At 42.2% G+C, this 15,919-nt stretch overlaps 1 protein-coding gene across 4 annotated transcripts in view; it reads left to right on the top strand.

The window, feature by feature from the left end:
- LOC145656493 (protein FAM53B-like) overlaps positions 1-15,648 on the top strand; it is a 29,571-nt gene extending 13,923 nt beyond the window's left edge. For all 4 annotated transcript variants that reach the window (XM_081709652.1, XM_081709655.1, XM_081709654.1 and 1 more), the window contains one exon: positions 9,480-15,648. In XM_081709652.1, coding sequence (XP_081565778.1) covers positions 9,480-9,800 — 321 coding nt within the window. In that variant the 3' untranslated portion in view covers positions 9,801-15,648. The remainder of the gene's footprint in view (positions 1-9,479) is intronic.
- The last annotated feature ends 271 nt before the right edge of the window (positions 15,649-15,919 follow it).

Raw genomic sequence — 15,919 nt, 5'->3', positions numbered from 1 at the left:
TGAGAGTTAGCATAGTTGACAGTTACCAGGGAACCGATATAATTAATAATGTCAGCTGGTTGACCTCTGCACCACGGTTTCCATATGTGTAGTGAAGGCACACACACGAGGGAGAGGATCCAACTGCTAGAGGTTTTATTTAGTTTACGGCTAAGGTAGGAACTGTAGGGAGAAGTAGTGTGGCTTGGAGCTTTCCAAGCTATTTAAGAGGAGTTAGGCAGGTAATCGTGGTCAGGTTGGTCCGAGCTCGAAAATGCGAGGCAGAGACCGGAAGGCATCCAGGGGTCAGGCAGGAGATGAGGTCTGTAACACAGGCAGGATTCGGAAACCAGGAAGACAAACATACATGGAAGTTTCGGTATGCAACACGAGAATGGCAATACTTCGCAAAGAGTGTGCGAGGGAGGGGAGCTTAAATAGGAGGGTAGTAATGGAGAGAATAGTCATCAGTTGTGTAATAAACACTCTGGCGAACCAGATCCAAGATGTCTGTGGGAAGAGGTAGGCGAGGCAGTGCTGGGAAGAGCGTGGTTCCTGGAGTTCATGAAAATATTCTCTTAGTAATCGAACGGTCATAAGTGCAATATACATTAGCTTTGCTGCTTCTGAGGTAGAAATTTTTCTCTTTTTTAGTGGCAGAATATCCTTGGCCCACAACCAGAATATAAACATTTGGTGCTACCTTTGTTAACCACAATGGCAAATCATTTTAAGCAGTCATTGAGTGGTCACCAGCTAAACATCTTGGCAGTGTAAAATCACTGTAGCACTCTATCATAATTTGAAGTTGAACAAAGAGAAGGACTAAAGTGATTGTTTTAAAGAAATCTAGGAAGTATAATTTGGGCTTTATGAATCATATTAATGCCTTTAGAGAGAAAATAATTTTAGATAAATTTAGATCAGACTAAATTTGATTTTCTCCATAAATAGTCACTTCTGGAGTAGTGGTATTAAGCTCTAGCAACAAAAATTCAACTCCAGCCCTGCATTTTGTAATCACTGGTAGTTAATTAGTGTCATAAATCATAGGTCGTTCAATGACAGTCTGGGGATCCAGTTTTCCATCAGTCAGGTATGATGATAAAATGGCCAGACTGTTCCACTAACTATTGTTTTGAGATGTAGAGTGGAAGCCCGGTGGACTAGAGAAGGGTAGTTTAGAAACAGGGGAAGCAGATGGCACATCTGGACAATGCTGTATGTCAGTAGGATGACCCTGTCCTGGCAACATATGCTCCTGCTGTATCCACTCGCATGCACCAAATCACACATTACAAAGGGCTTGGAAATGGACATTGTGCCACAGCTGAAGCCTTACAAAATGCAAGAAAGAAAGTAAGAGAAACATTGGAATGGACAAACTATACATATCCACTCAACTGGTGTTAAATAAATATTTTGTGACAACTGAGTAGACTAATTTTATTGACAAATGTTGGTCGACCCTATTTTTGGAATGGATGGATTTATTTTAGTTAAGTTGCTGTTTATGTAAAGCAAATTAAATATCAATGGCAGATTTAGGTTCTTTGTTCAGATTTTGGTAAACTGTCAGAACTTGGAGCAGTCTGACTCTTAAATGCAAGATTGCAGACAAAGTGTTTTATTTGCATGCTTTTGTGTTTAACTTACAACATGACACACAGCGATCAGTTTTCAGTTACAGTCATGAACTACACCACTTCTTGAAAGTCTAGTTTATAATTTAACTTTTGCATTCTAGCTGAAAAACTCTGAGATCTGAAATTATATCTGAAAGTCGTTGCTCTGACCTGTATATTGTCATTGCATGGAACATGAAAACGCGTTGCATTTGACCATAATGTTGACTGTGACTACACTTCTGCCTGTGTTTTTGACCTAGAGGAGCTCATGTACACTGTGCTTGCCTGCAAACAGTTGCTTTATTCCTGCTGTAAAGCGGAGGTGATTTATATGTTAAGCATCTGCCCCAGGAATGCTCATGTGCCAGCGCAGAAGGGAAAGACTGTTGAGCAGGCCAAAGTCAGCCCTTCAGTCAGGCTCATTACTGACACCTTGAAGTCAGCCCTTCAGTCAGGCTCATTACTGACACCTAGAAGCTCCCACTTGTTCCAGATCCTCACAAACCTGCCTTCACTCCTCTTCCTGTTTAGCAGTGAGTCTTTAGTGGCGCTGCCTGTGCCAGCTGAGGTGTTTGCTCCAGACTGCCTGATCTAGGCAGGTTCTGTAAAAACACGTCAGTAGAAGCAGAGGGAGAATTCCACGAATCGGATCCTGAATGACCGAGCACATTTTATTCCAGTAATGGGGGACTGGGTTTTTTGGTCCTGGTTTGCTTCTTTTGTTAAGGTCAGAAATTCCCAGTCCTTGTCCAAGTTTTATTTGTTTGTTTGTGTGTGTGTGTTTCCCTGTTTCCTGTTGTTAATTAGCTGCTGAGTAGAGTCAGGAGTAGGTGGAGGATGCTGCGGGTGGCACAATTCCATTACAGATCGGGATTCTTCAACATGGTGATTCTAGATCACCACGAACTGCAGTATTCAATCTCACTCAGATACTTGTGGTATTGAATTTCAGTACTCAGTTTTCAGTACTTTGAAACACTGTATGTAACGCATTTGGCAAACAAATATTGCATACTGCCAAACAAATATTACATATTACCAATTTTGCTTCTAGCCAGGAGACCTGGGAAGAAGAAAAAGTAAACTATGTGTATCAAACTCCAGGATTGGGATGTTTTGATCTTGATGACCTGTTGAGTTACAGTGCATCCGGAAGGTATTCACAGCGCTTCACTTTTTTCCACATTTTGTTGTTTCAGCCTTATTCCAAAATTGCTTAAATCCATTTTTCCCTCAAAATTCTACACCCCCATAATGCCCCATAATGGCAAAGTGATAAAAGTTTGTTTTTGCAAATGTATTAAAAATAAAAAAACCCAAAAAACACATGTACATAAGTATTCACAGCCTTTGCCATGACACTCAAAATTGAGCTGAGGTGCATCCTGTTTCCACTGATCATCCTTCAGTTGTTTCGACAACTTGACTGGAGTCCACCTGTGGTAAATCCAGTTGATTGGACATGATTTGGAAAGGCACACACCCGTCTATATAAGGTCCCATAGTTGACAGTACATGATGTCCAAGGAATTGCCTGTAGACCTCTCTCAGACAGGATGGTATTGAGGCAGAGATTGGGGGAAAGGGTACAGAAACATTTCTGCAGCATTGAAGGTCCCAATGAGCATAGTGGCCTCCATCATCCATAAATGGCAGAAGTTTGGAACCACTAGGACTCTTCCTAGAGCTGGCCGCCCAGCCAATCTGAGTGATCGGGGTAGAAGAGCCTAGAAGTCAGGGAGGTGACCACGAACCCAAGGGTCACCATGACAGAGCTTCAGCGTTGCTCTGTGGAGAGAGGAGAACCTTCCAGAAGGACAACCATTTCTGCAGCACTCCACTAATCAGGCCTGTATTGTAGAGTGGCCAGACGAAAGCCACTCCTCAGTAAAAGGCACAAGACAGCTCGCTTGGAGTTTACCAAAAGGCACCTGAAGGAATCTCGGAATATGAGAAACAAAATTCTCTGGTCTGATGAAACAAAGATTGAACTCTTTGGCCTGAATGCCATGCATCATGTCTGGAGGAAATCAGCTGGCCAATACCATCCCTACAGTGAAGCATGGTAGTGGCAGCAACATGCTGTGGGGTTGTTTTTCAGCAGCAGGAATTGGGAGACTAGTCAGCGTTGAGGGAAAGATGAATGTAGCAATGTACAAAGACATCCTTGCAGAAAACCTGCTCCAGAGCGCTATGGACCTCAGACTGGGGCAAAGGTTCATCTTCCAACAGGACAACGACTCTAAGCAAACATCTTAAGATAACAAAGGAGTGGCTTCGAGACAACTCTGTGAATGTTCTTGAGTGGCCCAGCCAGAGCCCAGATTTGAACCTAATTGAACATCTCTGGAGAGATCTGAAAATGGCTGTGCCCCGACTCTCCCCATCCAGCCTGATGGAGCTTGAGAGGTTCTGCAAAGAAGAATGGGAGAAACTGCCCAAAAATAGGTGTGCCAAGCTTGTAGCATCATACTCAAAAATACTTGAGGCTGTAATTGTTGCCAAAGGTGCTTTAACAAAGTATTGAGCAAAGGCTGTGAATACTTATGTACATGTGATTTATTTATTTATTTTTTAAAATAAATTTGCAAAAATTCCAAACAAACCTTTCACTTTGTAGATTGCGTGTAGAATTTTGAGGGAAAAAATGAATTTAATCCATTTTGGATAAGGCTGTAATATAACAAAATGTGGACAAAGTGAAGCGTTGTGAATACTTTCTGGATGCACTGTAAGTGTGTTGGTGGACGGTGGACTGATGAAGGGCCCTTGGCTTATGCTTGGCTCCAGGACTGATTTGACACACAGATGTTGGGGGGCTTGTGGTTTGTGATTTATATATTTTCATTAGAGTGAGGTCAGCCTGTGTGGCAGCACTCAGACTCTGTATAGCTAGTTTTATTAAAGTCATATTCACTTCAGTGTATGTGGGAACACAAGATATGCTTTGTGAAATTCTGACTTTAGGTGAATGGGTTTTTTTTTTGGTTTTTTTTTTTTGTGTGTGTGTGTGTGTGTAAGAGCTGTTGCACAGCTGCAGAGTGGATAATCTGTCAGTTTAATGGACAGATAATATGTCAGTTTAAATGACAGGTTTCTAACATGTGAGCAGTTGATCCATGTTGTTGAAGTGCCAGACCAGACTGTAAAAATGAATTGGTAAGTCAGTCAGAACTCTTGCACAATAGGTCAGCTCAAGTACCTATCAGTGCTGTGTTGGTTTTTTTTTTATGTGGAACAATTTGCTAGTATTTGTGTTGAGTGACTGAAGAGCAAACACCCCAAAATGTAGTGGAAATATTTGGCCCTGCTCTAATCTGGTGCTTAATATTACCCCTGCTGGGTGCTGCCGCATGGTGCTGATATGACATGTGTGTCATGGAAGTGATAACAAGAGAGTTTACCTGATTCAGGTAACTAAACATATCTGGAACGAACTTCCCTGTTTCGAGTTTACACCAGAACTGATAACCTCATCACTGTCTGGCAAGTTCTCCTAGGAATACACGCATGACTTCTCTTTCAAAAACATGGCATCAGCAAAAGTGTTTCCACTGCTGGGCCAGTGTGGTTTAACTTAAGTGAATATGACTCATACACACTCTCTATCGCGTGCGCACTCTCTCTCTCTCTCTCTCTCTCTCTCTCTCTCTCTCTCTCTCTCCCCCCACTTCTGATTACCTGTGTGTTTATGTTCCTGTTTCTCCTCATTGTTGATGGTTGAGTGTGTGGTTGAAATGTATTTCTGTTGGGGGTGGGGAAGACAGTGGGGAGGGATGCGTCAGGGTAAGGCTAGGTGCCTTTGTGTTTGCCCAAATACAATTTTGTTTTGATGAGTTCCAAGACAAAAACCCCCAGGAACCTAAATTGAATCTTAGTTCTCAGATTTTTAATGCTCTGAATTTTAGGTTAAGCGGTGGCCTGCTCAAACACCCCAGAACAGAACTTGCACATCTCTGGTTGATTGTGGATCTTGTGTTCTTTTTCTCCCAAGATTTGCCTTTCTTACACCAGACATACGGCTGATTCTTGGGTCCAAACAGTTACAGTTTAGATTTAGTTTCATCACTCCATAAAACTGTCTCCCAGAGTTCCACAGGGCTGTCTAAATTCAACTTGAGTTTTTATGTGCTTGGTTAAGAGTAGAGTGCTTTAAGTTGTCTCGCTCCTTGTAGTGTTCTTTTTAAAATGTTCAGACACTTTTTGTTCCTGCTTTCATCAAGTCAGTTTTTTCTCAGCTGTTCTGTTCAAATGATTGATTCCTCTTGGTGAAATCTTTCTCTTGCTGTACAAACTGTCTCTACAAACTGTGCCTGGGGTACCTTATTGTAGCCATTGCCTTTTTTGTTGTAATAAATTATTGTTTTAGCTTTCTTTTCTGTGCCATATTAGCTGCTGGGACTGAACAAATTCCTGAGAGAGATTTACATATGTATCACATAGCTCAAGTAAATGAAGTGCAAATTTAGAGTTCTCAGTGGCTATTGGTGTTTTAGTAGTCATTTCTGCATGTGTTTGAGGCCTCCATGTAGTTTGACAAGGGGCAGCCTTTATACTGTTGACAGCTATGTCATATTGATTTGAGGGAAATCCTGTGTTTCGGGATAATCTGATATACGATGGAGTAGGAGCTGGCAGCACTAAATCTCTGCTACATGTAACTCAAGGTCAAGACCCTGTACCACTGGATTCTCCAATGCTCTTTTTCCTACTGGGGTTTGGGTTTGTACTTGGGTTTATTACTACATTGTTTTTTACTAGTCCATAGTGTATTTTGTTGGCGGAAGACCAAGGTCATTACTGCATTTAAGCATATAGAGTTTCAACTTGTGCAGTTAGACTGCTTAATAGAGGAGAAAAATGGGCCAGCGTTTTAGCTGAAGCATGGCCTCAAACCCTGAAATCAAACCCTGACGTAAATGTCAGTGACACCACACTTCCGAAATGGATGGATTGATATTATTTAAGTTGCTGTTTATGTGACGTGAATGATCTAATAAAAAGGAATGGCAGGTTTAGGTTCTTTGGTCAGATTTTGGTAAACTCTCATGGCTAGAAGTCTAACTCAAATGTAACATTGCAAACTAATGCAACATTGCCATTGTCTAGGTTATCACGTGAAGGGATCAGTTTACAAATACAATCACTAACTACACATTTAGAATTCATCACTTCCTGAATGCCTGTAGTTTATAATTGAACTATTGTATTCTGATTGAAAAACTGTTTCTCATTAATGAGATCTGAAGGTCCTTGCTTATTCATTACACTGAAAAAGAAAACATGTTGGGGAGACCCTGTACCACTAGATTCTCTAATGCATTTTGCTGTGGTTGGGGTTTGTAGTTACTTGGAGAAAATGGCTTCATACGCTGAGATCAGGACCCGGAGCCAGACTGCGTTACGACCCAGATCCCGTTACTCAAATCTTTAGGTAGCATCTGAATATTAGGGTCAGGTGTGTTAGGACAGGGCAGTAGATCTAGAGTTGGTCATGCCTATACTGGACACATAGTTATACAGTAATTGAACATGTAAAACTTATAATAATAATTGGTTTTCTCTTGAAGTGCTGGTCACAATGTGGGATGTGTATTCACATATTCACATCTAAAGCCACGCCAGGTTCTGAGTCACATATCTAAAGCCAAGCCAGGTTCTGGGTCTTGCTACAACACAGCTTCAGCCACCAGTCTCGCCACTTAAAACTAGATCCAGCAGGACTGCTTCACACAACAGTGTTTTGGAACAACCATCATTAACACTTCTGGGGGTTGTATTCATTACAGATGACAAGAAATTATATGAAGCAGAACATATTCACATATAAGTGTTTCCAGCTATTGTAGAGGTTAAAACAGAAAAGCAGGTATATCTACTGCGACACCCCATCAGTGGGTACTAGAGTTTCAGTATATTGGTCTCAGCTGCGAGTGCATGTTTGTCAGAGTATGGAAGTCTAATTTCAAATGTAGGCTGATTTATTTTATTGCTTCTCTATATACAGATGTGAGACATTTCATTGTACTGGCTTTGCTGCCTGGTCACTATAGACACGCGGAAGTGTTTAGCCCCTCTCTGCTTTTAAACCAGAGTGCAGAGTCTGGAAATGACTGCACAGACAGACCCTGCGACTACCCACTAACTGAAACTAAAGTGATGTTTTCAACGGGTTTTTTGTTTTCCACAGCAGCAACACAGCAGGCTGTTCATTTGAATTGTGCAGCGGAAATGGCAAAACTGCTTTTCGCTTTCTGCTGTGTGGGACTTTTACAGTCACCAGCGTCTTTACTAGAAATGTCTAACTTGAAGCCACACACTTAGACAGCTGCATTAGACACACATCTTATATGTGTATTTTATAACTATACAATTACAGACTGCTGCCAGTTGGTTGGCATGCACAATTTGTCCATTCATTATTGACCACAAGGCCACCGCTGACCAGATGTTCTCTGTGGGGTGAGCCATGCTCAACAGAGCAGCTACACTAACATGGTACTACAGGATCTAATAGTATAATACAACAACTGTGGGGTATTTGTAATAAAGTGGCTTATGTGTGTGTGTGTGTCAGAGAGAGAGAGGGAGAGAGAGAGAGTGAGAGTGAGTGAGCGAGAGTGAGAGAAAGAGAGAGAGTATTTTTTAGAACTGTAGCCCGGAACCCCATTTTACCCTACATTCAGTATGACAGTATTAGTACTACGAGAGTATGACTCATAGAAAGGGTCTCATAGATTCTGTCTGTGTCTGTGAGAGAGGGAGTGTGTCAGAGGGGTGTCTGAGCTAAAGAGGTCAGCAGTTTCAAAATCCCATCCTGTGTGTGAGAGAGAGAGTACATGTAAGTTGCACTTATGAGTGGCATATGTGATGTCAGTCTCCAAATGCCAGTAACATGTCTCGTGGGAAACCCTTCACACATCATGTGTTGTACAACAAATTAGAACCCAGAGCAGGAGATTATTCTCCGCTTTATCCCTTTCTTTTCCAGAAGCGATACATCAATGACAGCAGCTGTTCTCTCATCCCAGCTGTTGAGTTTTTCCTCTCTGTGTCTGTCTCTTTCTCCTTCTCTCTTTAGACTGACCTCCACTCAGTTATGTGTGTACAGACTTGGGTGGTGTTGGGTGGGGGTCTGAGCTGTGGACTCTGCCCTGCTTTGTGTGTAAGAGTAGTATAGGAGAGCCTATTGCCCTAAGGACAAACAGGGCTTGATTTACAAACTAAATATTCTGTCTCTGTGGCAGCCAGGCCCATCGTAGCTAAAGAGCATGTGGATGTGGGTGTAGGTAGTGGCATGTTTTTTTCCTCTTGTGCTGAACAATTTGGGAAAAATCTTTCGATTTATCACTGGATCAGTTGTATAGTATAACTGATTATATAGCTACATTTTATCATTATATGCCTTCAATATATAAAAAAACACATTGGCAAATACTAAATCTAAAATGGTTTAAATTTGGCTTGCATTGTTTTGACTAAAATGATTTATGATTTTTATGATTGTGATTATTGGGTCATGTGAATGCTGCGATTCATCAAATCACCCACAGAACATCTAAGAACATCTGACATTGGTGCTCACAGTACACAGTAAATTATAATTTGTTAGAGGACTAATGTATTTGCATATTGCAGCCTTCTGGGATATCAGTGTTGCATTATGATAATGGTTAACAAATGGTATTGTGATTGGTGCAGTGTTTTTTTACACAAGTACACAGCACAAAGAAAGTCTTCCTTGTTATTCTTTTGTGCTCTCAAATATAATTAATTTGTTAGGCGATATAGTTGAAAATAAATTTTATACCTAAAATTATGCAAATTTTTAATTTATATATTATTTATTTCTTCTTTTTTGTCTCCCTACAGAATCAAAATTTCCAGAGTCTCAGCTGCCCTGGTTTTACTGGTGACAACTGCTGCCAGTCAGGCCATACCCCGCCCTCTTTCATAAGCCCCACCCACCAGAGCGGGATCCTCTCTTCTGCAAGTATCTACGTGGCAGAGCCTCAGCTCAGCCCCAAAGAGGACTCTTCTATCATTGACGATTTGGATGGTGACTTTCCCGGAGACTGGACGGCAGGGACGACCAATGGGAAGGACCGGGAGCTTCCGTGGGCAGGACTGTACGGGTTGAAGAGGGATGTGCTTGGTGGGGAACTTGATATAGAGCAAATTGAGAGAAATTGAGAGATGGTTGGAAGGGAATGTTGAACAGAATGGATAGGACTATAACTGGTTCCAAGACTCTTGAAGATAACTTCTCTCCTAGCATCCTCCTTATAATAGTGCTGGTCTCCTGGCAGCCCCAATGGTAAGTGTGTTCTATGTGGAGGTGCCACCATCTTGCTTATTTTCTCCCCATCTTATGCTTCTGGTGATTCGTGCTGATGGGGTGGGGGAGGAGTGGGGAAGTATTTTTTCAGAGATTTGTCACCGGACTCAGGAGAAATAAATGCTCGTGCAAGTGGACTTGTTGGGACACTAGAACGTCTCTGTCTTGTTGGGACATTAGAACGTTGAAGCTTGAAGCAGAGGGAATTCTGGGAGTTCTCTGAGAGAGTGTGATTGGTGTGCTGAGGCACTGCTGCATGCTCGGATTGGATGAAGGCGAGTTGATGATGGAGATTTTGTAGCCTTTTCTTTTACAGAGGAACCAGAGTGTGGAAAGTGCACCGTGCGTTCTTGAACCGTCCTGCATAGCCTTACTGCGTGTGCTGGATGAGGAGTGAGTGGGACTTCTGTTGGCATGTATGCACCGCTCATCCGATAAAGCACATCGCAGTACAGCAACGAGGAAGGAAAGGAAAAGAGAAAAGCTTTGAGAAACTCATGCTGTGGCTGTGGACTTACTGTTGATCTCGCACTGTCATAAAGTACACACATGAACACACACATACCCACAAGCTCACATACACACTTGTCAAAAGTGAAAAGCTTAATAGGGCTTCAGGTTTTAGCATTGAATGAGATATTCAGTTTCCCCTCTTCCCTTTTTTAAGCTAATAGAATGTAATTTCTCTTTTTATGATGTGTAACTACAAAAGCATTCTGAAATGTACTTATTTCTATATAAATAAACAGCGTTTAAAATGTGTTTGTAAAATGGCTACTGACTCAAATGTATAGCACCACGTTTTGACTAGGGAATTGAATTAAAGCTATCAATGGGGTTTTCCACCAGCTTGGCTGTAGTTTCATGTTGCAGTACAAAGTACCTGAAACTGGAAGTGTGTCCTTGTGTATTATATGTGAGTGCAGTTTCCAGTCCAGAGGACTTGTAAGATCATTTCTAATAGTCATTGATCCCTGAAAGTTTAATTACAGTGGAGCTCTATGGTTTAAGCACAGCTTCAATTTCATACTTTGAACATGTGTAAGTGTACGCATGTTTTGTTTGTGCGTGCGTGCATGTAAACAGTTTTATTGTGAAAATGAGGAAGCCTGGCTTCCCTGTGGCCATGGAACCTTGGATGAGGAAGCTGTCAGACTGTGTGCATACATGTGTGGGTAAGGAGCCCCCACCACTAGGTAGAGTGAGTGTTTGCCCTCAAGGTTTTCTGTGTAACCTGACTCTCCAAGCTCTGTCTTATGGGCTGCCCATGTTCTAGACAGCATACCTGCTTCCACACAGTCTCTCTGTTTGCCTTCCTCCCTGCACAAGGAGTCTTTATCTTGCTAGTGAGTAGTAACGCTTGGTTTCGTCTTCGTAGTAGTTTAAAAGTTCTGTATAAAAAGTGTGTGTGTGTGTGTGTGTGTGTGTGTGTGTGTGAGAGAGAGAAAAAAATATATATATATAGAGAGAGAGAGTCAAAATTGTAGTGATGTACACAAGGTACACAAATACACAAGGAGGGCCTCCCATTACCTGCAAAATATGCAAGCAAAGTATGAAGCAGATCTAGGCAGTGCCATAGGCAGGCCCTACAAACCAATCCTCCATAGTAAGGATCGCTTCTCAGGGTCAGAGTTTCCCCTTGTCCCAGGTCTCTCTGAGCCCTTATGAGCTGAGTCTGGTGAAGGACTGTTAAACATGGAATAAATTGCTTGAATTGAAGAAGGTTTGTGTTTTGCCTGCTGTGGTGCAGGGAAACGCACTGAGTGGATAGCCGTGCCAGGAAACTGGTTGAATGAGCGTTCTCTCAAGGATTTCAGCGAAACCTGAGCCTTCACTGGCTGTCTTATGGCCATTCTCTAGACAGCATGCCTGCTCCCACACAGTCAGTCTCTCCCTTTCCATTTTCTATTTTCATTTCTACTTTTCTTTACTCATATCTTCTCTTTTAACACCTATCCATCTCTTGTCTTTCTCCCTTAGTTCTTTTTTCCTCATTCATTTCTCTCTCACATACTTTCTCTTTTTTTTCTCTCTCTTCTGGAGGTCTCCACGGTGAATGTGTTTTTTGTGTTAGGTCAGACTCTACCATATGGTCATCGTTGTTTCAGACTTTGGTTGCAGTGACTGAAATGATAATGTAGCATTTCCCATGAATCTGAGCTTTTCAGTGTCTTCCAGCAGTGCTGCGTCACACAGCTCGCTGGTTTATTGTGATGTTCGAATGAAGGATCTCGCTGAAATAGAAGTGCTTTGTTCTCCCATAGATATGAGTGCAGATATTTAATTACTTAAAAACCAGATGGGTGAATATGACGTCTTGGTTAATGGTCAATAAGCAAATGATCTTTGTGTTTGACAGCTTTTAGCTTAGTATGGAATGAACTGTTAAGTTTAGTACGGATGTCCTGGTTTCCTTTTTCACATTTCATATATAAAGAATTCCTGGAAGCTGCAGTGGTTTAGAGGACAGTATGTGAAAGTCTGGACTAACCTTCATCTATTACGCATATCATCTTTAATAGGTCAAAATGAATCACTGAGCTGCGACAGCATGTCCTGACTGCAGCCAGTGGGCAGAGGGTGCGTATGGGAGTCCGGGTCTTGAGCCATGGTACGTACTACTCTTGCAGCTTTGTTACTGGAAATGCTTTGAGTAGTGCACAGTAGAAATCTGACATCCCCAAGAGACAAACAGAATGAGAGACAGAATGCGCTTGAAAATTGGCGGAACAAGGCTCCCCCCCCTTCTCGGCTCATTTAATCTCTAATGAACTGCTGTAGACCCTCCTTGTGGTTTGGAAGAATTCATAAGATTATGTATTGGGTGAGCATCAAACAGTGTCCTGCTCTCTACTAAGAACACCACATTTATCCTGCTTCATAGACACAATGCCCACCTAGGGAGTAGGGAGGAAGCCTTCCGTTTGTGATTTAAGACTCGGACCCCTACAAAGGCCCGGATTAATTCCTTTTCACTCCCACTCTGTTATCCCAGATGATGCCTGCTGAAGAGCAGCCTATTTTAAAACAGCACACTGCTTATGCCTGCAGGCTTTGTATGCAGTAAAGGCTGGTCTCCACAAATACAATATAATTTTGTAATTATAGACAAAGGTCAAGTATTTACATGTTAGATTAGCCTGGGATAGTGAAATCATGGTTGTCATTTAGGCATCAGCTATCATTAAGCATACTGGTTTCCAGTGAACAGTGTTGTTTGTATAAACTGAGAGTCTCTTGTTGGCATTGCTGCCTGGTCATGGCCAGGGGACTTCATGCACAATTTTTGTATTTTTAATTTTTTTGCATTTTTTATGTTTCTGTTGTGTCAGAGAAATGTGGTCCGTAGAGGTGAACTTATTAACTACTTTAGTCCATTTGGACTACAGAGGAGGACTGCAGTATGTAGAAAGAGCCTCAGTGAGGGAGTCAGTTGGGCTCACTCTTGGTTCAGTACTGCTGGAATCCCTCTGACTCTCACTAACACAAATCACCGTTGTACCAGCCGCCCACTAGAGAGAAGAGGGAAGGCAGCAGCAACGAGAGAATGTGACCTCAGTTTAGTAGACATTTCCACCACCAGCCAAATGTGCAGACATACACACATCTGAGAATATAGACGTAATGACAGCTGCCTGAAAAATACTGCGTTGCCATGGGTTACCTGCCTCTCCCAATTGCAGGAGTGCAGTGTGTATATGTATATGCAGTATGATCAGATTATCACCACACCTGCAGCACATTTCCTGCATGACAGGAAGTCTCCAAGGGATACAGGCTTGGTCAGATGAGATTAGTGTATATAAGTGAGATGAAGAGTTTGTGTTGAAGACTTGTGGAGTTGGGCATCCAGCTTTTGATGTTGCTGTGGTATGTGTTTTCCCAAGACACGGGGCTTTGGGAAACACAAGGTCCCACAGAGTTTGGCAGGGCCCATCAGGAAAAACCCAGCTGGCAAGGTAATAATCGGTGGGCTTGGGTTGCCATGGCAAAAGGGTGCTCTGTAAACAAGGTGATGTCAGAGAAGGCTTCGTTCTTGCAAAACACACATATGGCTTCCTGTCCTGTCCCAGAGGCTTCAGACAGCACGAACAGGAAATGACATAATAATGTGTTTGTATAAGAAAAGTGAAAGCCAAAGATGGAGACCACAAGGACATGTACAATATATCCAGCAGTGAGGGGGGGTGGGTATGTGCATAAGGGTAACATGCTCACTCTCACACTGTATGGCTACACGCATTAGAGATGTCTGGAGTTTGTAGCCTGACTGTAGTTTAACTGAGACTGATGTGTGTACAAAGTACAAATTCTCGAATCTGGATCTGGAATTTGTTACCTCTCATTTTTTCCCCCCTTCAGCATTCTAAATGTACACACTTCTATAAGTCTGGAGTGACAAGTTGGTTTGTATCCATCTTGAAAACAGCTTTAAATGTGTGTGTGTGTGTGTGTGTGTGTGCTGGCACACTAAAATTAGCACTGCTATGCTGCCTGTTCTGCTCTTCTAGGGTCTGCAGAGCCCCGTATATCACGTTGTAGACTAGAAATAGGTGTCTTGAGCTATCAGTGAAAGAGCTACATTCTTCTAATCCCGTAAGATGGTAAGAAAAACTGTTATGGAAGTGATGGCAGTGGAAAAGTGCCTTCAAAACAAAATGTATGTCACTGGTAAATGAAAATCCACTGATTTACTATTTTTACTATTTTGTCCTCTGAGGATCAAACTTAACTTAGGTGCACAAACTTACTTTGGATAAATGATCCAATAACCTTGAATTTTGCTGAGTGGTTGATATTAAAAATCATAAATTCAAGTCCCAGTAGTTTGTATTATATTATTGGGAAGCCTGTGAACGCACATTAGTTCAATATGAAAGGTTATTAGTTATTAAATGAAATCTCGATTTCCAAGCAAACACAGAAAGGTCTGTAGCTTGTACCACAAGTCCTGTATGACACCATGCTCCTATACTGTCCACATGTGGACTTTTGCCAGTGTGTGAAATTTGATTGTTCAGCTTTGACAAGGCTTGCAGAACAACAACATTAACAGAAAGCCCTCTGGACCATGAATGTCACACCAAGACAGATCTCACAGCACCAATGTGTAAGATATGCTTTAGAACTGCTCTGGAGGCTCATGGCACACCCACTTTTTCCCTTTAATGCCCACATAAATGTGATCTTTTGGAGAAGAAAGGTCCAGTCATAGCTCAGCGTTCAGCTGCGAACCACCGTGCATGAGCATTCACGCTGTCTGTTGACGATTAGCCAAACTGCATGCAAAACTCACAATGGCTACAACCACTTAAATGTATTTAATCTGTTACTGAGGTATGTTAGCACATGGTTAGATACAGCAGTTGTTCAGTATGTGTGCTTGCAGTGAAGTGGCACTGAGGAGGGTGCTGGAGTCAGTGTGCCCTAGGCTTTGGGAGAGGCCCAGTCCCACTGCTGCAGGCTCCCTATCAACACTTAACAAAAACACCACGACAACTTCCCCAGTTGAAATAATAACAATGTTCTAACTGCATGTTTAGAACCCACCCAAGACACACCCATGCACACCCACACCTAGTTTCTCAGTTAAGATAGCTGGCCTTAGCAAAACAAAAGGTGCTGCTTCCATGTAAACTGAATAGTTTGAGGCTGCAGGGAGACTTATTACACACACACACACACACACACACACACACACACAAACCAACACCAACATACAGGTCTAAAGGCCTTGACTGTTTGTTGTTTTTGTTTTTTTTTCCACAGACTTCACTCTTGTGTCTGATCTGCCTTTCACACACTGCCAGCCTGCACTGAATGAAGAGAAGCAAATGTTGACATTGTATAGCCTGTTTAAAGTGCATTCTTCTCATGCCAGCGTCGGCTGGTAAAATCATCTCCAGCAGAAGGGACAGTGTGGCTGGTTTACTGCTCTGCTCCACTCCCTGTTGGAGATGACGCATTAAAA

This window comes from Electrophorus electricus, unplaced genomic scaffold (assembly GCF_041902795.1).
Source record: "Electrophorus electricus isolate QZ-2024a unplaced genomic scaffold, ASM4190279v1 Scaffold70, whole genome shotgun sequence".
Taxonomy (NCBI): Eukaryota; Metazoa; Chordata; class Actinopteri; order Gymnotiformes; family Gymnotidae; genus Electrophorus; species Electrophorus electricus.
The sequence above is the reverse complement of the archived record's forward strand: the minus strand, read 5'-3'. Positions and strand labels throughout refer to the sequence as shown.